Below are 25,022 nucleotides of genomic sequence, written 5' to 3'. Positions count from 1 at the left end.
ATACTATCAATATTAGTCAAGATCAAACTGGAATATTTGGGTATTGAAGGATAACTTCTGAACACAAACTCTCCAGACAGTTCTTGAATAAAATAGTCTATCTGAGCTTGTGCAGGCCTGCAAGAATACTGTTGGCTGGTTTTTGTGCTTAAACATCAGTTGCTTTGGAAATTATTTTATGTTGTTGCTTTCAGCATTGATGATTTTATAAGAGGATTTATTTCTTCTATTATAGGGAAAAAAGCAGCAAATTTCTAATCGAAATTTTGGATATTGTGCTGTGTTACATACCTATATGATGAAAAGTATATATTTATCTCAGTATGTTTTTCTTATTTTCAGTCCCATGCCACCATCCTTGCAATAATAAAGAGCCTGTAATCCACAATTAGCAGTCTTGCCTAATGCTTGAACCTCTTACAGATCAGCTCTTGAAAATAACAAACTTAAATTTTGCAAGAGCAGAGAATGTACTTTGTGAATGGTACTACTGCCATTTTACCACGTCTGTCTCTCTGGTGGCTGGCCTGAGCTTTTTTTTTAAAAGAAAAGGAAAAAAAAAAAGTTATGTAGCTATGGTGTCTTTATCACAAGATTCTGGCCATTCAAAGGGTGAACAGCATGTAAGCTCATTGCAAGTAAACTCTGCAAAACACTTGAAAATAATTCTAGAAACTGCAAATGTTTCCAAGTCTTCTGCTAGACATCAGAGTCTTAATGAGAAATGACATCAGAAGCAAAGTACTTGGGAATTTGGCATATGAAATTTCCCATCAATTTTTAATATTTTCTGGATAACCAAAACAAAACCCTGTGCTTCAATATGAAATGTTTTTTAAAAGTTGTTCATATCCTGTTTATAGCATTGAAATTGAAGTAGTGTGGAAGGGTAGTTTATGATATGGACGCACTGGGAAATTCTCAAAAACCTGCCTCACATCGTGACACTGTGATGAGCTAACTATGGGGAGGCATGCTTATCCCAGGAAATACTTGGACAGGAAAAGAGAAAAGAGCTAACCGCAATCTACAATTTTAGATCCCAGAAGTCACGCCTGAAGAAAGAAAACAGTTCTAGAATTAGCCAAGAAATGCGATCCTTGTCCCTACCTTATTAACTAAAGTAACAGCAAAGCACTTGGAAAGAAGTCAGATTGTTTCTGTTAACTTTGTACCAGGCTGCAACGCCTAAATAACCATCAACATTAAGCTGAATATTTCCAATATGATCGCTAAACCTTCTTCTAGAAGATTTGGAGTGGTATCTTCTTTTTCTGCTTCCACTCCAGAACATAGCAACTTCTAGCTTTGCACAGAGATTGTGCAGCATACATGGCTTTGTGCAGTATGGATACATGATCCTCCTGTTCGGCTATTAGGGAAATATTAATTTTGTCCAGTATTTGCAAACATATAATTGAAAAAGGATATGTTAATGTATAGAGGTCAGAACCTGTTGTATTGAAGATGGGGCATGATTAGTGTCTTGGAGCAAGGACTAACTAAAGCAAGTACTTTAATGGCATGCCCCAGGTCTGTTCAAAATAAAATCAGCAGACAATGTTTCTTTTAATTTCTTTTTCAAATATACAGTTAATTATGTCAATTGTAATTAATTAGCTACTCACTGTATCATTGAGTTTGAGAGGTCTTAGAGTGTGTCCAGAGAGAAAGAAACAATCACAGTAATTAATGGTAGCAAAAAACTTAGTGTCAAATGTTAAAACATCTCTTCTATATTCAGGACCTGGTGAAGAGGGATGAAACCAAGGTTCACACAAAGTTGTTTGATAGAAGATGTTTCTTTTTTCTATCTTGTAGCCAGATTTTGATGACAAGAGAGTAGGACGGCCAAGATCAATGCTGAGATCCTATCGTCAGTTATCAGTTATTTCACTGACTTCCATGAATTCAGACTGCAGTACTCCAAACAAAATGGCTTCAGAAAGGTTGGTTATGAATACAATACAAATTTTCTTTCATTCCTGGTTTTTAACCAGTTTTATGGGATGAAACTAAAAGATTAAAAAAAAAGACATTCAATGATAAAGACCACTAGCAGTCCTTTCAGACTATGCCAAAATTATTAACTGTAGCTGTCCCTTCCTCTAGGCTTAAAGCTACAGTATTTCAACCTTAAAAGACAAAATATACTCAACTCTCACTGAAAAAAGTGGCATTTCATTTTTGGGAAACAAGTATTTTGAAGTTTAAATGGCATTTAAAAAAAAAACACAACTAAGATCTGTGGGTTTTTTGCAAGTTTCTCTATATAGATTTTAACTTAATTAGCATCTTTTTGTTTCTGAAAATTGGAGCGGAAGAGGACAGCCTTTATGAGCTTACAAATAAGGAGGTGGAACGTTTTAGTAATGCCTGTAGTAATGTAAAATGCTTTGCCTAATATGCTTTCTTAAATGCAGTACTGGGAAACATGAAGACTTTTAATTTGAGAGAACAGCTATAGGTGTATTGGTTAGCTTTTTTAACCCAAAATTGATTTGATAAATTTATAAATTATCCTTTGGGCACATAGAACTTCTTTGCAAACAAGTTATGTATAAAGTTGATCTTGCTGAGCCGTGTTCAATTGTGATTTTTTTTAAAAACACCTGCTTTCCTTTTTTGAGTAGTTACTTTTAAAAAGTAAAAAGTCCAAAGGTGTATGACCCTAACCTGGAAGTGTTTCTTCTTAAGATACCCCTCTATTCTTGCATGTTTGGCTGCCAGTTCATTGTTTCACACTACTTACTTAAATGTTTTGAGTTGTTTAATAAAGATGTGTAGCATCACACGTTATGAGATGCTCCAGGCTGCTCTTCCTGCCCTTCAGCTTCCACTCAAGAAGGGTCTAGCACACAGACATGATTTGTGTCATATCTGCCAGTCCCATGTCTCTAAGAAAGCAGGACACCTCCTGTGGAATCAGACAACTACACTTAAGCAGCTGAATCATGTACCTTTATTTAATTCTTATGACGTTAATTTGTTTCTAGGAAGCACGAGCCAACAAATTCACTATACTACTTGATTTATCAATTTTTACGTTGTAAAATAAGTTCAGCCCCATATTCAATAGGCTAATTACATCAGCAGAGAAGGGTGTAAAGCCAGAACCAATTTCATATTTGGGTGTTTTTTTTAAATGAAAAATAGCCTGATTTTTAAACAATAAAAATTAGAGGAAGAGAGGAGGGAGATTTTTTTTTTTTCATCACTGGGTATGTGTGTTGTTGTCCAATATGGTGAAACAAATAGGAGGATGCATTCAAAATCACAGAATCACAGAATGGTGACAGAAATATGGCAATAAATAGTAATACTTTGTTCCACTGTTCTCAACAACCAAAATAGCTTGTCTTGCTTTCAGCACCATCATCACTGTGCGTAAACTTGCCATATGAGCTCTAACTCTGTTTAGTTTAGGAATTCTTAAGCTAATGCACAAATCTTTAAAATGGGATTTGCACTCATGTTAATATTTTACATTCTTTGCAACATTTTAAGACAATGTCATACCTCCTGAAAGCATCTTATTTGTATCTACAGTTGCCAGCTGAAGCACATCATACACTTTCTGCCAGCAGTTTGCAAGGCTGCATAGAAAGTCAAAGGAAACGATGACCTGCATTTATATTTCATGGTGAAATGGCATCAGAATGCGAGTGGCTTTTGAAATATCACTCAGCAACTTGTACTTTTTTCTTTTGCTGCTGCAGCTTTGATCTGGAAGTAGTGCTACCAAAGCAAGTGAAAGCAGAATCAGAGGAGACTGCTCTGCCAATTAATCCTCACCCTGAAGTAAAGATGAGAAGGTCCAAAAAAAGAACAAAAAGAAGCAGTGTGGTGTTTGCTGATGAGAAGACAGCACCTGATATTTCTACCTCTGACATGAAATGTGTATGTTGCTGATTTACAGTAGTATTTTATAACCTGTAAGAAAGAGAATGTTACTCCTTTGCTTAGGAATAGAAAAATATATCACATAGAACTCTAGCTGTCATAAAGGGAAATATGCAGGATGCAGAGATGATCTGCCCTGCCACGATGAAACCTGCGAGATGGTGAGGAGGAAGCAAATCGGTGGAAAATCAGAATATCTCTACTTGCTCATGATGACAGATAATACAGCCCTGAAGTGGCAAATTCTGAAGCTTGGTTAGCTTAAAATGGAGTACTATATTGGGAGGGTTAAGCTAGCTTTCCCATGGAGAGGCAATTGACTGTGCTGACATTTTGTGGCAGCTCCTTGCAGTCAGGGCTATTTCAAAAATGATGAGCCCTGTACATTTTGTACCTAGTTATGGAATGCACAGCTGTTAGAAAATTGCAAGATTGCAAACAGTGTTCCTGTTTGCTGAAGTTTGGAAGCACTGGCATCTCTCGCTCCATAGATCATCTGAGTGCTTTTGTTGCTCTGGTAGATCATTAGAATGACTTATGTAACTTACAGTGTGCTGCTTTTTTTTTTTTTTAAATAGTTAAACTCTCAGAAGACTTTTCTGCTTTTTGTATAAAAAGAAATAAATTTAAAAAATTGAAAAATGTCCTCTTGATACACAAGCCCTGTGTAAATTAAAATGTCAGGCAATAACAGATTGTTGAATAAAAGGAGAGAGCGTAAGTTATTTGATGAGAAGTTTTTGGAGGAATCCTCAAAGGCAAAGTGAATTCAGTAGAAAGCTGAGATTCTTTTGAGAAACAAGGAGCAACTTATGGAGGATTATGATTGTCTTACACTACATGTCCTCATGCAAAAGAGAGATATAAAGCACAGTCATGCTCTGAGAAGCATTAATGTAACAAAACCAAGCAACACTTTTGTGTTTTGATTAAATTAGGTGACACATACACCTAACTGTGGGAGTCTCAGAACATACTGAGTTACAGGATTTTCTTTTGCTTCAGGAAAATAGTGACAAGCCTCACCGCAGCTGAGCTGGCTATGTTAATGCAATAGGGAAAAATGTTTTCAAAACTTCATTTTACTTTGCAGATCACAGTCAGAGCTGGCTGATGGTATTATTCCAAAGACATGGTAGGAATACCATCCTACAGTTCCAGATTACAGAATCTCTTCTAGCTAGCTTTTTTAGAGTAATGTTTTTTCTATGTGGAATGAGAAGTATTTATCTAACTATAAATCATCTGCAAAATCGTTACATGTTTTTAGCTCGTGTATAATATTATATGTGGACTCAATTCTACTGCTTCTAATTACTTTTATTGTTTACTCAGCAAACAATCCCATGAAGAACTCAGGCTAGACATGTTTGTTTGTTAATTTTTTTCTTTTTTCCTTTTCACAAAATACCATTTTGCTTAGATCTTTGTTGCTCATATCTCAGTTCATCATTAATGTTGTTTTTTTGTTTTTTTTTTTTTAATTAAACAGTTGTCAAGGAAATACGAGTTCATGAGTGACACCAACCTCTCAGAACATATAGTGGCACCTCAGAAAACATCTGTCCTCAAGCAGATGAGTTCTGTTAGTCGTTCTATGCCAACTATCCCAGGTAAGCTGCTTACAGTAACACAAGAGTTCTGTGCTTCTTTATTGCTGTGTTAAGAAAACACAGCAATAAAGGTTTTGCTCCAAGCAGAACAGGTAGCGCTCTCTGTGTGGCCCTGTGCCTCTGAGTCAAGGATCACAGTTTAAGTGTGTATTGTGCATGCGAGGCTGGGCTGCTACTACTGCTTGATAACTCTGTGCTGCCTAGTGCTAACATGCAAATTCTAAAAGTGTTACTTCTGGAGCTCCTGATTTTGCTTCCTTGTATAGCGTCGGCATTCTCCCTGCCTTGAAAGTGCAAGGATCTTATTCATCTTCCTTGCTTTGTAGGGTCTCGCTTGCAGAAGCAAGGGCTTCTGCAATTCTGCCCTCACAGCTGAGGGCAGCATTTGAAACAGGAAGAAATGCTGTGTACTTTGCTTTGGCAGATGAATATCCCCAAACGTTGCCCCGTAGTATGGTTTCAACTTCTGCTTTTTATGTTTGAGAGGAGTCACATAAGCTTCCCTCACAGCAAGAGGAAGGGAAACGAGGTAACATAACTGCCCATCAGAAAGACTGACAGTTGCATGATAGGGAAGGCGAAAGTGTAACTGAAGGTGGAGCGCATTTCCAGGCTAGGGTATATAGAGAAAATGCGTCCCATTTCAATATTCTTGACCCCCTGCTTCTTCCACAGCACATCCCATTTCTTAGCCTGCACTTCATCTGTTCTCATTGTCCCTGTCTTCCCAGATGCATGTAACAGATGTTTAGCACAGCACAACAGACTGTCATGGCCCACTTCTTTTTCATCTATTTTTTTCTTCTTTGACCGGATTGGTTCATTTTTTTCCACTCTTCACTTTCAATGTAATGAAATTTAGTGCTTCCCTATTACTTATTTTTGTATTCTAAGGATATAGTTAGATAAAAATGTCTCATTTGTTTCTCGTAATTGCAGTACTTCATTATTTTGAATTTGGCTTTATTTTACACTCTGACTCTTTTTTTGTTTTGTTTTGTTTTGTTTTGTGCAACCAATATGTTTCTATTCTAAGGATTAACTCTGTCCGTCAGCTCTGTGACACCTGATGAAACAGTTGCATCACATAGGTTGAGTCAACCGGTGTTTCCTTCCACCTCAGATGGTGACAAGAAAACCTCCAAAAAAAAGAAAGTGAACCAGTTATTTAAAACAATGGTAAGTTTTGTGTGTTTATGGGGAAAAAAGAAAGTGTTACCCCTTCAAAAGTTCTATGCTCTGCAAATTAAGTCATTTTAAAATACCATAAGATCATAAGTCAAACCCTTACTTCTGGGGTTTTTTTTTTTCTTACTTCTTTGCCTCCCCCTAGAGCTTCCACTCCTCTCTCTGAGCAAAAATTTGCCCCTACCTGTACTTTCTGGAGTACAATATACATCTTGTGTGTGTTTAACAGGAAGGCTCAGATGTGCAGTTCTGCATCTGTACCGCAAGAGGTCTCATTTGACCTACTAATTTTCTCTGATTTACTTTACATAACATTTGCTTTCCACTTTTGTTAATAATTATTTCTTGTTCGATTTAATTACACTGGGCAGTTAGCACTAGCATCAGAGTAAGGGAAGCATAGCATAACTGCCACAACATGCACAGTGAGTCAATTTCTGATGTCAAAGATGCTGATTCAAAAGTAGAAATTGGCTTACACTAGAGTCATTAATGTTGCTCAAAACAAGTTGCCTTCCTTTAAAGTAGAAAACCTTTCACTGATTTCTGTGGAAATTTCACAAAATTAAGTGTGTTGAATTTTAATGTAGTGTTTGAAAGAAAAAAAAAATGTATATTCAGTGCAGATATTAAGATTCAAATGTTTTAAAGTTTTCTTATTTTTTCAGGTAGTGGGAGGGTGACATTTAATGCTGGCAGCTACTGATATGCATACTGCATAAGCATTCTGTGATCCTTGTAGTATTTTACATGTCAACTCTTTGGTGATCTTTCAAAGCAAAGGTTAATTTTTTATTTTAGGTTTCATATTTTTCTGGTGGAAACAAGAATAACCTATTAATTTGAAGTCTGCAGGATTTCACTTATATTCAGTTTATCACATACTTGTTCTTTTCAGACCCAGGAGAAACAGCATTTCACCATTACCTCATCCACTCACAGTTAAACCTAAATAGCATATAAAACAAGGAGGACCAAAGGTCCTTTTTTAGAAGTCTGAAAAAGGGCTGAATAAAGCCAAAAATCCATTTGCATAGTGCTTCGCAGCATGATTAGAATCATGTGGACAGGTTTAAATACAGGTTTATGGTTTTGGAGGATAGAGAAATTAATTCAAAATATCCAGGATTTGGTCAACATCCCTTTTCTCTAGCCACAGCTTAAGGCCACAAGCTAGTAATTAATATACATATTGCTGAATCCAAGACAGCAGTCATTTTAATGTATGGCACTCTGTTCCTCTCTTTTGCAGCGCATTTCCAAAGTTCTGGAAGATGGAAAGCAGTCTGTGGAACACCATTTCAAATCTTCATCTACAGATCTGTAATTCATTCCATTACATGACTCTACATATATATCCTATTTTAGAGCACTCTCAACCCTAAAGAAAGGGACCGTTAACTAATGGCTAATAGAGAATATGATCAAGTTACTTGCAATACAGATATAGGAATAACATATGAAGAAAATACCACAGGATGTGCCTGCTAGGATATGGAACAGAAGTTTATTGAGCCTCAGGTTACACAGGTCAAAGGACATCGTGTGTTCCCTGGTGACAAAACGTATTTCTAGGAAGAGGGATGTATTAAAAGGCCATCTGCAGTGCTTTTACTATGTGATGTAAGTTGGATCCTGTTCTTTTCAAAGAGCATGGAAGTTATCGTTCTGTGTAGCTTGTACAGAGACACTCCAGCTATCTTTAAACTATTGCTGGCAGTGTAGTCAAGGCAACAGATGGCTCAGCACAAAATAGCCACTGACAATTTACTCTGTGGCAGTAGCTGGATTTACAGTCCTCAGGTCCTTCTGCTGCTCCCACCACACTGCTCTGTATCCTCAATCTTTCTCAGGGTGATGTCCATGACGGTGAGACCATATGCCCGAGTTATTTTCAGAACAGCGGCTATTACGTTGAAAACATGTGCGGAAGTTTATTTACACGTGTACAAATTGATATTACATCCAGCACTATAATAAACAAAGCTCCATTGTCTGCTGTTCATCAATAAAATGTTAAAAATTTGTTTTATTTGCCTTGAACCTTTCTCCCAGAAATCTCTAGGTATCATCATATATAAGGTAATACTTTCTTACTGACAGCAAATGGAATTTTACAAGTCCAAGTCTTCTGCTTTCCAAATTGATTTCCTGTGTCTCTCCAGCTCATGAGGTAGAGTTGGAAGATAATGCCTTATTGGCATGAAGCTAGGCAGCACTGCAGGTCAGCATCTCGGGGGAGGTGGGGTGGGGGGTGGGGGGCATTTATTATCTGTCAGTTCTTTCTAAAGGCAAGTATGTTATCCAAATATAAAGGTTTCTAAAAGGCGAATAATTGATTTCCTTCAAACTTTCAAAATCGCTTTGTTTCAGACACCTACATAAGTTTATATTCATTAAATAAAATATGACCACTTATGGTGTTGTGGATGGGCGAGAGCCGCCTTGTTGCTGTTTGTATGGATATGGGAAAGACAAAGAGGTTAAAATTATTCCTTGCTGAGTGGTTGAATCAATGGAAAAGCATCTTCAGATTGTTATAAGCCTAACTATTTCTATACACACTTTTATGTTCAGCATGAATAGTTTATTTAATGAATTTAGACTCTCTTTACCAGTTGTCAGTGTGAAGCTGTTTTCTGCAGGAAATAATTAGTGATTGTTTTTTTGTGAGAAGTTTGAAATGTTTACAGTTGGAATTAACACTGCGCCAAGAAGTACTTTTCACTAGAATAACCATAGGCAGCAAGACAAAATGGGTCCAGTTTTAACACCAACTACAATGTCAGCATGGATGCTGATAGACTTTTTGGTTTATTTGCTTTTCACAGCAGATGATACTGCTTCCGAGGAAGCACAGAGGAAGAAGGCTTTTCTAGGAAAAAACCCTCAGTTCAATAGAGTAGATTGTCTTTGAGTGGGAGAAGATGGAAGGCTGAGGCGTGCATGTTTTACATCTTGCTAACCTGGGGGAAGAAGGAGGAGGGCACCTGGGTTGTCCTTCAATATTATTTGCAGATACATTGAAGAAATATTGATATCACAAAATAAAAAGTGTTTTAAAAGAAAAGGTTTGGTTCTACTGGAAACAAGTAAGGAAAGGATGATCTAGCAACTGCTTATTCTTCGTAAAGATAACTGTTAAAGGTTATCTTTTGCTTATTGTATTTTGCAGCTATGTTTTCATGTGAGAGTGGAATAAGAGTTTTAGCTCAAGCTATTACTATAAATTATAATTAAAGGACTGTGATTCATAATTAAAATGTACAAAGCATGGAAGGGAAGGAAGAGCCCAGAAACAAATACCTGGAAGGCAGGAGCACAATGTCCAGAGGAAGTTGAGTGTTTAGCTAGTTGTTCAAGATTCATGCTTGTGTTTTTCTCAGGTTTTAGTATCATTTTTGATGAAGAGATTAGATTTGCACTTAATTTACCAAATATCAGCAAAAATATTATTAGCTGTCCCGCATCACAGGTTGTCCTCTTCTTGCCATCCCAGTTTTGGATCTGTTTCAAGCCTGAAATCATGTAAATGAACTCTGAGCAGCAAAGCAACATTAACAAAGAAAAAATAACTGCCAAGGACAGGGCATACATTGAACTGGGATTTTAAGTATATTTGGACAACAAGCTCCAGCCATTCACAAGTTTCCAGAAGCTCTGGATACTGACATTTCGTCCAAATGAAAAAGTAGTGATGCCCTGGGATAGTAAAGTGCGAGTATGGCAGTCTGGCAACATCAGTTTACAAATGTAAATCAGCACTGATTATTGTCATTTCTGTCACAAGCTAAACAGGCTTTTAGTTCATGTGTGCAAAGGAAGATATATTCAGGCGGCACAGAACCTGTGTATTTGACTTTCTTTGATGTGAAGAACAGAGGGCAGAAATTTACTCCACAATAGAGTCAGGCTTTGGCTGCTCCCCTGTGGAATTAATGGAGCAGGGGTAGCTTCACCTGTAATGCGTATAGCCCTACCACCGCTCACCATGCGAGGTCAGAGAAGCATTTCTGGACACAACAATGTTTTCATGTGCTTTTGGCATCAAAGTTTATGTCACTGCTCTTGGACATTTTGGATAGGCTGGACAGTAACAGTCTGGCTTTCTGGACTGCATGACCCTAAGATAATGATTGGGTAGTGTGAGCCTGTAATAAATGACGTTTAGCATGGGGTAGGAAAGACTGCATGCGGAGGTAAGATTTTTTATGTGCTGACCTGTAGAAAGCTGTTATGCTGCAACAGTGTAAGATGCATTTAAGCTGTATGCCACGTATGTTCAGTTAGCCAGATGTCTGAATTTTAGGCACAGGCACTTGGGCTTTATCTCTCATGGAGCGCAACGCTACTTTACGAGTAATGGTCCAGCTCCAGAAGAGCTACAGTGTCAATGCAGTATAAGGTCTGGTCATAGACGGCAAATGTTAGCATTCTGCTAAATCAAGTTATTCTCAGGTATTCTTTACCTAACTTGGGTATCCAACTTGCCCTTGTTTGGGCCACGATGATGCTGTCCAGGTCCTCATTATGAAATCATGGCTTAATTTTTCATTTTGGTGGAGAATTTATTGCTCTTAAAATTTCAATAAAAATTAGCTGGGGTGACCTATAGGAAGGTGTTCAGAGTACAAGTCAATAAGGATCAAGTTTCTAAGCAGGAAGAGTTTCATTAAAGATTTTACGAACCTGAGGAATACATTGTGTTCTTGAACTGAGAATTAATGTTTGATAGACCTGTGTATTTGCTGCAAGTACTGCTTGACATTGAACTTTTTATCTGTAAAACATGTGGTCTGTAATCTTTTTTATTAGACAGTGGAAATTTTGGGTGAGTAGAATCATAGAGTGGTTTGGGTTGGAAGAGACGTTAAAGATCATCTGGTCCCAACCCCCAGTGGGGGTAATGGGTGCCATGGTGGTTATTCTGTATGGAGTCCACAGACACAGTGTGATGATCATTTGATCTCTGCTTTCATTTTCCTTGTTGATATTGTTTGGTCTGGCTTTTGGCGTTTTTTCCAGTTTTCAGATTTGTTTGATCAAGTTTCTGACCTTTCTTTAAAGACTGTCCTTTTCCAGGCTCGTAGTTGATAGAAAGTCACAACAAACAAGGTAAATTAACTCAAACCAATATGTCAAACTACAGGCAGTACGACACTGTGTAAGCAGATTTTTCTGGATGTATTACTAATGCATCATATGAACGGTAGCCTTAGCAGCGCGGAAGACTCTAAGAGTCTGGAATATGTCCGATCTCATCACATTTAAATTGAAGGAACCTTGTGTTATCCTGCTTTCTGAAGAAAAGAACTCATATAACTGACATGGTGGACTATTCTGCTTTCTGTATGAGATTTGAGATCCAGAGGCAGTTTGCTCCCACAATTACTGATACAAAGAAGCTGTAATGGAATAACAGTGGAAAATTTTCCTCAGTCTGGAGGACATCAAGTAGCCAGAGTGGTAAGGAGGAATTTTTAGGACCAGCTACTATATTGTGCTTGGTGTTTTCAGCCAGCATCCATTTTACTGTAAAAACTGGCTGAAGAGCACTTCCTAACTGGCAAAAAGCAATAAGCCTGTGCCAAGCACTTGTCACAGCTGTTAGAAGGACAAGGAATGGGTAGACAGGTTAATGCTTTTGTGTCATGTTACTAAAGTTACAGAAATTTCAATGACAAAATGGATTCAGAGGTCGGGTTGCTCTCTTTGACCCATTTGATATTCACAGCTGTTGTTTGGCTGCTTGCTTCATTGCTAGTGGCAACGATGGAGCAGACTTCCATTCAAAATGAGTTGAAGGTATGTGCAAGGAATCCTGCAGAAAAAAATACGGAATGGTGATGGGAAACTGCTGAGGAAGTGAAGTAGACTTTGAGGGTTTGACCTGATCAGTTTGAATATGAAGTCTCTTAGCAGTTCAACAGCTGATGGCTGATAAATCACATCACGTACAGTCTATACCCAGAGTCATAATGAGATTTTTACATTGATTGCACTAATGAGCATAAATATCTGCTTTGGAGTAGGATAAATCCACAAGTATTTTATTGTACTTACAACTATAGAGATTCTGAATCAAAACTGCTCACTGCTATCACAGTACTGCAGCAGCTGTATCATGTCTGGCTGATTATCAAGGATTTTTTATTTCCACCCAAGTAAAATCAATGGAAGCATCTTTGAAATAATGACATAAGTTAAATCATAAAAGCTAGTCAAGCTCCGAGGTAGGTCTCTTCCAGCCTGATCTGGGGATGAGGGCACTTTTAAACAAGAAAATCTGTTAAATGTGCTTTTAAAATAGCAAGGTAGGACAGAAGAAGATGGTGTTGTTATTATTAAATCTGGTTTCTGTTTAAGTCAGCTGAGGTCCAGGAGTTTTGTTTAAAGCCATCTACTCACATAACTCTATACTAAATTGCTCTTCCATTTTAAATTATTTTAGCTTAGCTGTCATGCAGAGACCAAAAGACTCTTTTTTTGTTCCAGCTGCAGTGCAATACTATTTAACAAAAGGATCATTTATCCCAGAGACTGGTTCTGTATATGCCGACCTCAATGGGAATCATCTGGATCTAGGGCATTCTGTTTAAAACAACAGCACAGGTCAATCTTCCAGAGTGTGGGAAGATAAAAGGAATAACTTAGGCAAACACAGGATCCTTCTCATGTCTAAATTGAGAGAATTCAGCCAGTTTAAAGCCAAGTTGTCTTTTGCATCATACCTTTTTTTAAAACCATTTCTGAGAAGGGAGGAAAAATAAAAGCTTGCAACCATCTCTGATCCTGGATGCCTTGGAGTAGTCACTAGTATTATAGTATTTACTTATATTTCCCTCCCAGAACGGAGTTCCTACTTGCTCTTGGGCATTCAAGGTCCTTTTGAGAGGGAACATTAAGCAACGTTCCAGGGGCTGCCTCAGCTGTAAGGACTTCAGGATTGGCAATATTTACTGCTGTGGGGTGAGGAGAGTAGTTACTCTTTATTGACTCAGTCTGTAATTTTCTATTCTGATTTGCTATCATGATGCAGTGTGTGCTAAAGATTAACACTGTAAATGAATAATTGCTCTGCAAACAAACCTCAGGTAGGCCATGGATTTCATAAACTTTAAAATGTTAGGTAACTTTAATCATGGTTTTAAAGTGAGGACAGTTTGATCTGATTGGGTTTTGGATAGAATTATCCCTTTTCAATGCAGCTTTTGTCTTCCAGGGTAGCAGAAAGCTTGGCGGTGCCATGAGTGATCTTTCATACGGCTGACCCTAGAATTAGTGAGCCGCTGTGAGTGTCTGTGCTTTAACAAATGTAGTTTCTGTTTCTATGTTAATGATTTTTTTCATTAAATATTAGCGTGTACTGCAGCTCCATATGCCCCATTATGCATGTGGGTATTCAGCCTGCATTTACTAACAGGTTAATGTGGGAGCTATGAAGGACCTGTCATTCACAGATAACACTTCATAGGCCTTCCCATTGACTTGAATTAGTTCAGCTGATGGTAGGTGGCTGTTGATGGTGTTACAATGGGTTTAAGTGCCAATTGATTCACAAGACACAGGAAAGGTGATGGGAATCAGAAATCAGCCAGAAAACAGTAATTTAATGTATCTATGCCCTGAGTTGGCAGGCCAGCAGCCAAAAAAAGAAACTTAGCTAGCTGTAGTAGTAAGAATCTTGTACTGTTGTAACAAGAAAAAGTCTAAAAAACCTCCATGTTTGGCAGGTATTTTGAGAGAAGATTTTCCCCAGAATGTTTGCTTGTACGTTTTTATATATAAGAAAACATCTCTGGATAGAGTTGCTTCAGATGCAGTTCTTTTAGCCAGGAATATTACATTTTATCGTAAAGCACGTTATGGTTGGATACCTGGATTCCACAAATACTGAGGAATGTCAAGTCTACCACATGACTTCAGTTGCTTTGACACACTCAGCAGTGCTTCAGTAGTGCTTTGACACACTCAATAATACTAATGCACAGTGCCTTAATTTGTAGAATCTTTCTTAACAACTGCATTTAGACTTTCACAGGACAAGAAAACAGTACTGTTGGAGATCAGTACTGCAAAACAAAGGAGCAAAGGAAACAAACCTAAAAGAAAGACGTAAGTCCCTAGACTTAACAAATTTCTTCACAGAATTTCAAAGCAAACAAAGGATTCTAATATGAAAAAGTTAAAAATGTTTACATATAACTTTGGTTATTTTTACAGATCCCAGAATTACAAATCTAGATCGACATAGTATTGCTAAGGGGACAGAGATCACGCCAGTGTAAGAACTTGTTACTAAATTCTCTCTAGGCCGGATCTGGACTAATTCAATACATTTTCAAAAACTGTCACTAGAGGGTGATAAGTAGTTGCAATACTTTGCCCGTATACTAGAACTCAGTCTACTGATCTGTCTACCCAGATACCGGAAAAAGCAAAGTGGAGCAACTGGAAGTGCAAGGATTATAAAACTGTATATCATCCTACTCACAAGTTAGATGATCTTAGCTTACTGCGGTTAAACCCTGGTTACATTAAAACAACCGTAAGTTTATCTATGACTGGGTGTGTTCATAAAGCTGTTCACTGCACTTAAAATTGTACCAATTCACTTATCAGTTTTCGTTGCTAATTAATTTTCCCCAAGTGTTTGTGTTGTACAAGTACCAAAGGGTGTAGAACACTGTGAACAAAACAAAACAAAACAAAAAGTTACGTTTTCTGAAAAATCCTTGGTTTTAAAACATTTTTTCAATGAGATCTCCATTTAAATTTTTGAGTGGGAGGAACTGATTTAGCCATATAAGCAAATACCTTGATGATGAAATCTGACTGAAACAGAAGTATTAGCATGTTACTATTTTTTTCTTTGTAAAAATCCTGTTGTGCATCTCACTGAAATGCACAAGAATTTAAACTTTGAAGGGTTTTGGAAAGCTGTATAGCTTAATTTCCTTGGTCATACAGCACTGCGTCTGATTTTAGCACTGTTTATTTCTAGTATAAACAAACATTTAGTGGCAGGCAAAGAATAACAACCAGGTAATCTAAAAGAGACAAGCATTTCAGCTGTTTGGAAGCTGGTAGTAGCAGTGAGGTTGCCAAAGTATGATTGATTGAAGTATCTATATTTGTACTAATTTCCCATAATTCAGAGACACCTCATATTCTAACATGAGAGGAATTTGTTGCAGAATCTGTCCCGTGTCTGGTTTGGACTTGAGATATCCCTCTGTTGCAGGGCTGAGTATGTCTGTGTATCTCAATGCAGCAGATCCCATGAGAGCCATAGGCAGCCAAATGGAGGCTATAGATTCCTGGCCTGCCTATGGCCTGTCATGACTCATACATGAGTCAGGGGACACCTAATCCCCTCTACCATATTATATGTTGGCAAGATGGTGGAAGGCCTTTGCTGAAGCAGAAGTTATGACTGCTTTTATTATCATAGTTCTCATGGTCAGAAAGCAGCCACTAGCCCTTGTAAGGTTTTACAGTCTTCCAAAACCCCAGTTATAAAGTTGCTTTAAAATTCCACAGTGGTTTTGCTCTGAAAGACTTAAAAAACCTAAGGGCATTCTAGCATTGCAGTATTTATGGCACAGATCCAAATGATATTACCCTTTCCATTAATGTAATGTTCAACCTGCATTTCTAGAAATAAAGCTTAGTTCCCTTGTTTTGCAATACTGTATTTTACTATTCCTATGCTTTTGTAATCACCTTGAGATGACATTGTTTTGTTTGCTACACCTTGTTTCTTCTGATGGTGTGGTTTATTTTGTGCATACACCGGGAAGATGATTACTAGAATAAAATGCGAAGACTTCTACAAGTAATCTACTAGGCAATTGAGAATGTAGATAATTTGTCATTATGTGAGAATGTTTTATCAATGGTTACTGAATTGTTTCTGAATTCAGTGTGTGAATTGTTTGAAACGAGGTGGGTTGCTTGGTATGCTGAGTTGTAGATGAACTCTTTTCTTTTCAAAACAATTTTTCTCTCTTCTTTGTGACCACATGAATAGCTTGTGTGAACTTCTCTTCAGCAAGGTATTCAGCTGTGCTAATGCAGCACGACTGGGGTTATGCACAGTGTTAACAGTACAGCCTAAAGCTCCATGTTCATTAAAAATGCATCTCTGCACCGTGGGATTATCTGGCAGTATGTATCATATGAAAAGTTAAAACAATCAATTTGTTTTCTGACTAATTAGCTAAAATACATGATGCAGAGTGCTTTATGTTGTCTGTCTGAGGCACAAATGATATGCGGTATGTTATAAGGTTTGCCAGGATGAAGTTAATACTACAAAATTTTGAACCTGAGTCATTAGAGTGGGTTTTTGCACTATGTTGTGCTTTGCATCATGCAGGCATGGTGCTTTCAATGTAAATTCTCCAAAACTGTCACACTGTGAAACAGCATGATGACCTTAAAGTGCTTGTGAGACCAGCAGGTATTTATTTTGCTTTATCTTTCCAAACAATCCAGTTAAGAAGGCAGTTAGGAGTATCTCAGCCAAAATATTACAAAAGCATACAAAGAGTTCCCCATATTATTCTCTACCTTTTGACCCCCGTGCTTTTGCTTTCTACTGTGTGCTGGTATGTACGCGCTTCTCCCAAGTCACTGCATTTCAAAAACACTGAATGTATAGGTTACTTCGGAGTATAAGTGAGAATGCTGAGGATTCCTAGTTTTAATGAAATTTGAACTTTTCATACCCAAGATTTCAGACAATTATGGTTTCCCTTGTAAAAGGGCAATCAGTGTGAAGAAATATTACTGTTGGCTGGAGCAGAGGGGTACATAGGGACTGACCAACAATAATGTATGGAGAATAACAGTTCTGCAGGGGCCCAGCCTCAGCCTTGCAGATTTTGGAGCTTCACTTAAGAAATTGAGAGGAGCAAATCTTCATACAACACAAGAGTTGATGAACGACCAATCTATGGTTGATAAGGCTTCCAACTGGTAGATACATACACTCAGGGCTCTACAATACTGGAGTAAAAAGAAATGTTAAAAACATGATGCATCCTGCCTACAAAGACCTCACCAAGCCTGATGCATTTGGAAGCAATGATCACTAAACTATGACTCCAGAATCAGCCTCCATGTTATTTCTAGGGTTTTTCAGGCCTAAACACAATCTGTTAGCATAGCTTGGTCAGCATATCACCTTTCCCCAGCCTTTTTATATGGAAGCCTCACCATTTTTCCTTGTCCTTTCTCCACTTCTGGGATTGCTGTGTTCTCCTTTCAGCCCTGCCAGGAAGAGGAGTCTCAGTGGTGAGGACGCCAGGGCACTATTCCTGGCTAGACTCAATTAACTCCAGTTCTGACCAGCCCTGCTGAGCAATCACACCTTGAGCAAAGTTTATTCTTTCCTTGCTGCCTTTTGCCTGCATATGACCATCTGCACCTGAAGTGCTACGCAGGAACACGTATCACAGTGATTCTCAAGCAGTAAGTCGTGCCCGTAGTACTGACAAAGTACCATTTTCACTGGTGGTGTTCATACTCCCATCTGAGTAAATCAGGCATGGTTAGTTGGAAAAATGTTGCTAATCAGATGGTGTCTGTGCTAGAAACTGCCAGCACACACGTGCCAGGAAGGGATCAGACCTTTGCACTCTCTGTCAGAGCTCCATAGGCAGAAGCCTACAGTTGCCTTTAAAAGCAGTACTTGCCATTCTTCACCTTAGCCCTTGCTTTACTTAGTTTGGTGTGATACTTTGCTCAGGTGTCACATCAAGGTGGGTCTGGTAGTAACATGCATTCTCAGGCAGCTGCAGGGCACAGGGTTGACCTTCCTAAAACGCGCAGCACCAACACTTCATAAAGATTACTTTGTGGAGGAAGTTTTATAACCTTCATCAGTCTCTGGTTTTTTGCTGTTGTAAAGCCTGGCATATTTTCAAAGCATGTATTCACTCAGCACCCACTGCAGACTAACTGTGACTATGCATGCAGAGCACCTCAGGGAATAAGTATTTAGATGCCACTCATCAAAGTTCATGATGCAATTAGGTGAATTTTCACTTCTTCGAATAAACAAACCCTGAGCAGTAGTAAATTTAGAAGTTTTTTCTCATTTTCAAGGTTTTGTTTGGCAAAAATGTAATTTGTTGAGAGGATCAAGAATTTTTTATGCTTACTTTTTACACTATATTCTGTGTCTTAGTTAATTGTAAAAGTGTTTTTACTCATTTGTGCATTTCTTGAACATTTTATTCCATTGACTCTTCTGTAAATAACGGGGGGTTTTATTAGCAATATTTGAAACATTAATATTTGCAGGACTACAGGTATAATTTTAAAAATATATCTGTGTTAGTGAGTTGATGGGGAAGCTGTAGGCAATGTTGCTCAAACAGCTTTTCTGCATGTTTGTAACTCAGATTCTTATGGAGAAAAAATATTATTTCAGACAGCTTTCTTGAGGAGGGAGGTATTCACATTATTATTTCCTGAAAAATGAATCATCACTTGGCGTTTTTGTCCAAGTCGCCTTTTGCACAGCAGTTGTCGCTTAGAAAATAAGCTGACCCCACTGTGTTCCCTTTTGTCTGGTTAATGCATATCTCGGCATAGGCAGTTAGCATTTACAAACTCTGAACTTTCAGTCATTCAAATTAAGATAGCAACTTGTTTGTCCACAATTGCAGTACAAATGATTTCATGTGCAGTGAAAGCATGTGTTTTTTTAAATCACAGCTATAAAGACACATTTCTGGGCTGCCAGATTGGCTAGCTTTGTCACCCTGTACTCAATATTTCAGTTGTATTGCCAGTGAAATTTTTTTCGTACCTTTCAAAGCAACAACAATATGAACATGACATTGGGGAATCACTAATGCTTGGGGGGGGTGGTGAATCTTGGTGGTGCTGCAGCACAAAACATTCAGTGAAATGATGAATGTGTGACAAAGTAAAAAAGTCTCTGGTACCGCCAGGAATTCATATCTACAGGTCAAACCTTGTGTTTCTGCAGAAATGACAGGACTAGAGCCACCTTAAAGGCCTTGTTATACCCGGAATTTCTTTAATTGCATGGGTTATTAAAGCTGAGTCAAGTTCCAAATGTATGTAAGTGCCTTCAACATTAAAAAAAAAAAAAAAAAGCAAATATCTCTTCTGAAGGGAACTGCAACTATGCTTTTAACTACAGTGCAGTCGTTCTTGCAGTGGCACAGTTGTGAGAGCTGTCATCATCCTGAGGCAGGTGTTGGTGAGACTCCAGCTCTGCTTTTTCCTCTTCAAAAGTGCAGGGTGCCATGCAAGGCAGTAAGTATTTTTCCAAGTCTTAAAAGGGCTAGAGGTTTTTCCTTGTTACTCAATTTTATGGAATTAGCTTTTGTCTGCATAGAATCAAATGAAGTTATTGGAACTTAGCTGAAAAATGCTGTGCTGAACACTGCCTCTTTCCTGCTTGGAAATTCTGCTAAGAGGTTTTATGAGCTCTCTGCACAAATCCTGTAGCAAAGTGGAAGCGGCAAATAATAATTTATCATCTCAGTTCACCAATTTAAGCTCTAAAGAAAGGTTTGATGATTAAGCTTGAAATTTTTTTATCACAAGATTAATCCTTAGTTTAGGGAGTAATTCCATTTATATCAGTAAGATTACGCACGTGAGTAACCAGCTACAGAATTTGGCTGTAGTACTCTGATTGCCTAGGGGGAAGTACAAGCAACTCTGCAATTAAAATTGCAGAAAGGAAAGGAGGTCTGACCTTTTCTTTTTTTTTTTTTTTAAAGTAAATATATGTCCCTACTGTTTCATTGATGAGTGACAATGGCTTTTGCATTCTGATGTGGTACTAGCAGCAGCACAAAATGGCTTTTCTTTAAAAAGAAATACTAAATGCTAAAGCTTCATTGTGGAAGGTGGGAAGAGGAGGATCTCTGATGAGAGGTTTTAACTTCAAGGCACCTTAGGCTTTCTTTATGTGCATCACATTAGTGGAAAATTCCTTCATTCATTTAAGAAGATAAACAGTTGTAACTTTCAGGTTTGGGTGATGTGACATCAGTGACTGGCTGGGACTGCCAGCATTCCAAAAAGGATATCGTCCTCATCTGCAGCCACTCAGGGCTGTGGGGTGGAGCCTGCAGCACAAGCTGAAACACTTACAGGTGCATAAGTACGTAGGGAAGGGCACAGGTGATGCACCTGTCTCAGGAAAGGAGCACTAGTACAGGTGTGTCATAACTTACCAGCTGCCTGCGTTAGAGCATGAGCTCCTTTGATCCACAAACGCACTCTCCACCACGCTGCAGCCCACAATTTCCGAATATTGGTCAAGAACCTCCAGAGATGAGTGTCTACTATGAGAACTTTTTCCATCCACAGAACATCCCTAGCCCCCAGCGACCGAGCACCTTTGAGACGACGGACTACAACGCCACCCCCAATCCTTACCTCTGGCTAAATGGACCTTCCATTACCCCTCCACCATATCTCCCAGGATCCAATGCCAGTCCCTTCATTCCTCAGTCTTACGGGATGCAAAGGCAGCTCTTGCCTAACATGCACGGCTTGGGAGGAACTGACCTTGGCTGGCTTCCTCTCCCATCCCAAGAAGAGCTTATGAAGTTGGTTAGACCACCTTACTCCTACTCTGCACTTATTGCCATGGCTATCCATGGAGCACCTGAAAAGAGGCTGACTCTCAGTCAGATCTACCAGTACGTGGCTGACAACTTCCCATTTTATAACAAAAGCAAAGCTGGCTGGCAGAATTCCATACGGCACAACTTGTCCCTCAACGACTGCTTCAAGAAGGTGCCCCGAGATGAAGATGATCCAGGTATAGCTTTCTCCCCCTTCCTCCTTCCCTCCTCCACTCCCCCACCCCCCCAGTTAAACTTGATTAATTGAAAAATGTCTAATACACTGTAAAGAGACATAGTAGCATGGATACAGGACATACACATAGCAGCCCTTCTATTTTTGTAGGTCTGAACTAGAAGGCAACTATTGCATAGTTGAGGTCTGAAGCAGTGTTGCTGTTAAATCTCTGCAGGGAAGGGGATTCTTTACTGCTCTAGGTCTTCCTGAGAACCGAGCAATGTGCTGAGCACGAGGCTCAGCAAGCACAGGAGCAATCTAACTAAGCAAGTCACATTCAAAACCCTTTGGTGTAATGCATGTGATTTATGTCAAACTTAACTGGGAATTAATGGAAAGGGGACAAGGCAAACTCAGATTTTCCATGAAATCCAGTAGCTTTAGAGAGTCATCAATAATTCTCAAAAGGACAGCAGGCTGCTCTTATTTCATTGTTTTCAAATAGTGTTTTGCTTGGAATCACACCTCTGCTGTTTCCAACCCCCTGCCTGATACATTGTCAAATTGTTCCTTTATTTATTGTTTTCTCTCAATAGCTGTTGAGAAACATTGGGAAGATTTAAAAGCATTCAATTATGTTGTCACAGAGGGCCAAAAATCTGGTTCTATCTCATTAGAAACCTATCCTACCCCACTGGAGGAGCAGCCCAGTATAGGATTTGATTATTCTCTGCTGTAAATTCAGAGGACCAGCTATATACTGAAAACCTCCTTCCCTCACCAAGAAAACAAAACAAGAAGCTCTCCCAGTGGCTCCACTTGTAGTTTTACCTGTGTGAAGATACAGCCCAAAACTTGACACAATTTTTCTTAATTCAACAGACCTGCTCTTGGGTGATTAAAACATACGTATGGTTTTTGCTCATGCAATTGTTCTGTTTCTGTAAAATAAGAAACATTTTAAAGCCTTAGAAGACTGCTCTTTGCTGTCTGTGTGCATATTTTTAAACTGAAATTGTGCTTTTTGTCCCCTTCAACAGGAAAAGGGAATTACTGGACTCTGGACCCAAACTGTGAAAAGATGTTTGACAATGGAAACTTTCGCAGGAAGAGGAAAAGGAAGTCTGACATCGGGGCTACTGCTTCCACTCTTGCATCTGAGAAATCAGATGATAGTGCCCTGACTGGCAGCCCCAAAGCTGTAGAGCATCAGGATATCTTGGAAAATTCATCCCCTGGGACTGACAGTTCACCTGAGAAAGGATCTCCACCTCCATCTTCTAACAGTCCATGCCTCAGTAACTTCCTCTCCAGTATGACTGCATATGTTAATGGCTCTAACTCAGTGAGCCGCTCCGTGTCTTTGGGACTCAACTCTGAACCCATTGACAAAATGGGACAGAATATGGCAGGCTTTAATTCCTACTCTCCACTCTCTAATATCCCCAGTCATGGTGTGGGAGAGTGGTCCAATTCTATGCCTTCTAGCCACCTTGGCTACAGCAACTCTGTACTCAATCAGTTTAACACTCATTTTTACAGCAGTATCAGCACAAATAACACTCTGTATTCCAGGGAAGGAACAGAGGTTTAAATGAAGGATTGTAAGACACCAAAGTATACCTGTTTATGAGAGGAAATGATCTGTGGGCACGTGATTAGCATTAGCCTGTTTTCTCTGGGACCCACACTGCATCGTACCTTCTGACAGCCACAAACTTGATACCTGTTATTAAAATCACAAACACTCCACATTCAGCAGCTCCACATAAAAAAATCAGGAATCGTAACAGCAAGAGTAGTGAAGAGTTCTCCTGAGACACTGTGCTTGTGTTGCTGCCAACCATGGTCCTCTACAGACATCCTTGAGAAGGTGCTGTTTGCCTTAGGCATGAAGCTTTTTCTGGCATGGTACTAATATAGCTATGCTTTTAAAGCACTAATAGAAATGTGGTTCTATCTCTAAATATCCTCTCTTGCTGATATAAGCTGCCTGTACTAGACATGCTTAGCAAGTTCTTTTTTGGCCAAAGCTATTCTGAGACACTGAAGGGGGTATAATAAAAACTACTGTATAGTGAGTAGCTACCAACATTTGAATGGGGAGTGCTGTCTTTGGTTTTCTCTAATACTAGTGCATACATTGCCTAAATTTTTATCCCCTTTCAGCCCCAAGGGAAATATGGCTATGAGGCAAGCTGGCATCATCATGGACTCAGCAGTCATTTTGAAACTGACGGGAAGCATAGCAAAATATAGTGGAATTGTCTTCTGCTGGTACAGCCGGACCTTAATGTTTTCAACTATAATTACAGGGTCAAATTATTTTTTTTTGCCTTACACATGCAAATCTATTTACATAAGGAAAAGAGGATCTGTCCTGAATATATATGTATTTAATATATGTGTTTTCTCAAAAGAATACACATTTGTTCTATCTTAACATTATACATGAATAATTTCTACTGGGTAAAGAATTTGAATATTGGAGGGGGTGAGAGGAGAAGAAAGGGGAGGTAGAAAGTTTAACTTTCTCAGTTTTGATTCCAAAAGCTGGAGCTTTCAAAACATCAATGGCAGATATTGTAAAAAGTCCCTGTACTGTGGTGAGTTTTTTTATAATTTTGTAAAAGTCCATGCTGTTTGTCCTTGTGTAAATATTAGAAATAATGGTTTTTTTTTCCTGTAGCCACAAAATTTCAAAATATATATGAAGTTTTTTCAAAACAAGACTTGAATCAAATTTCACATTTATGTAGAGTAATATCTCAAACTGGATAGCCTGCAGCATACATAGACGGCAAGTTTAACTGTTCACATCTGAGCACTAACAGGACTTCTGGAATGATAGAAAACATGTTGTAATAGATACCATTTTGTCCTGATTTTTTTTTTTTAACCTCTACATGGCTGTAGTTTTGTTATGGGCTACCCCAGAAGCATTTTTAATAAAGCATTTGTATAGAAGAGTGTGTACCTGTGTGCATGTGTACTATACTACTTATGTCTTTAAAAGTCTCCTTAATAGTTTGACTTGAGTAATTTGCCTGAGGAAAGAGCAGTATAATAGTCACAGAAGGTCAGAGACTGAGATAGTGTATATCTAGGCAACCAAAATTTGCATGCCTGAGGAATATAATTAGCTGCTATAATGCAAAATATTACCACTAAATAAAAATCATCCTTAGAGTTTCCCTGCTGGAGCCAAGTGGTGCCAATCATTTAAAATTTCAGAAACCAGACTATATTTTCACATGCTAATTAGCCAGTATGACTACAATCGTTTCTGCATTCTTGTTTATTTTATTTTTTATGTTTCAACTTTTTCACTATCAAGGCTGTCCTGACTATTCATAGGTTTGTACCCACTATGTTGAAGTCTACCTAAACTGCTAACGTTGCTTAAGAAAAAAATGACCTTCTGGTGATGTCCTTCCGCCATGACTCTTAGGTTTCTCTGAAGTGAGACATGTGCTGAGGCCTGAGCTGTAACTCCCACCCTCGGAATTTTAC

General features: G+C 38.6%; 2 protein-coding genes across 2 annotated transcripts in view; both read left to right on the top strand.

Moving 5' to 3' along the window:
• Positions 1–8,054, top strand: part of DOCK2 (dedicator of cytokinesis 2) — a 210,806-nt gene extending 202,752 nt beyond the window's left edge. The window contains exons 48-52 of the mRNA XM_064458922.1: positions 1,822–1,949; positions 3,720–3,900; positions 5,396–5,516; positions 6,553–6,695; positions 7,957–8,054. Coding sequence (XP_064314992.1) covers positions 1,822–1,949; positions 3,720–3,900; positions 5,396–5,516; positions 6,553–6,695; positions 7,957–8,031 — 648 coding nt within the window. The 3' untranslated portion in view covers positions 8,032–8,054. The remainder of the gene's footprint in view (positions 1–1,821; positions 1,950–3,719; positions 3,901–5,395; positions 5,517–6,552; positions 6,696–7,956) is intronic.
• An 11,497-nt stretch (positions 8,055–19,551) lies between these two features.
• On the top strand, positions 19,552–24,583 carry FOXI1 (forkhead box I1). Its single transcript, XM_009502125.2, has 2 exons — positions 19,552–21,528; positions 22,550–24,583. Exons 1-2 carry the CDS (start codon positions 20,955–20,957, stop codon positions 23,101–23,103), a joined length of 1,128 nt encoding a protein of 375 aa, XP_009500420.2. The 5' UTR covers positions 19,552–20,954; the 3' UTR covers positions 23,104–24,583.
• Positions 24,584–25,022: the final 439 nt, after the last annotated feature.

This window comes from Phalacrocorax carbo, chromosome 8 (genome assembly GCF_963921805.1).
Source record: "Phalacrocorax carbo chromosome 8, bPhaCar2.1, whole genome shotgun sequence".
NCBI lineage: Eukaryota > Metazoa > Chordata > Aves > Suliformes > Phalacrocoracidae > Phalacrocorax > Phalacrocorax carbo.
This window is presented reverse-complemented; position numbering and strand designations above follow the sequence as displayed.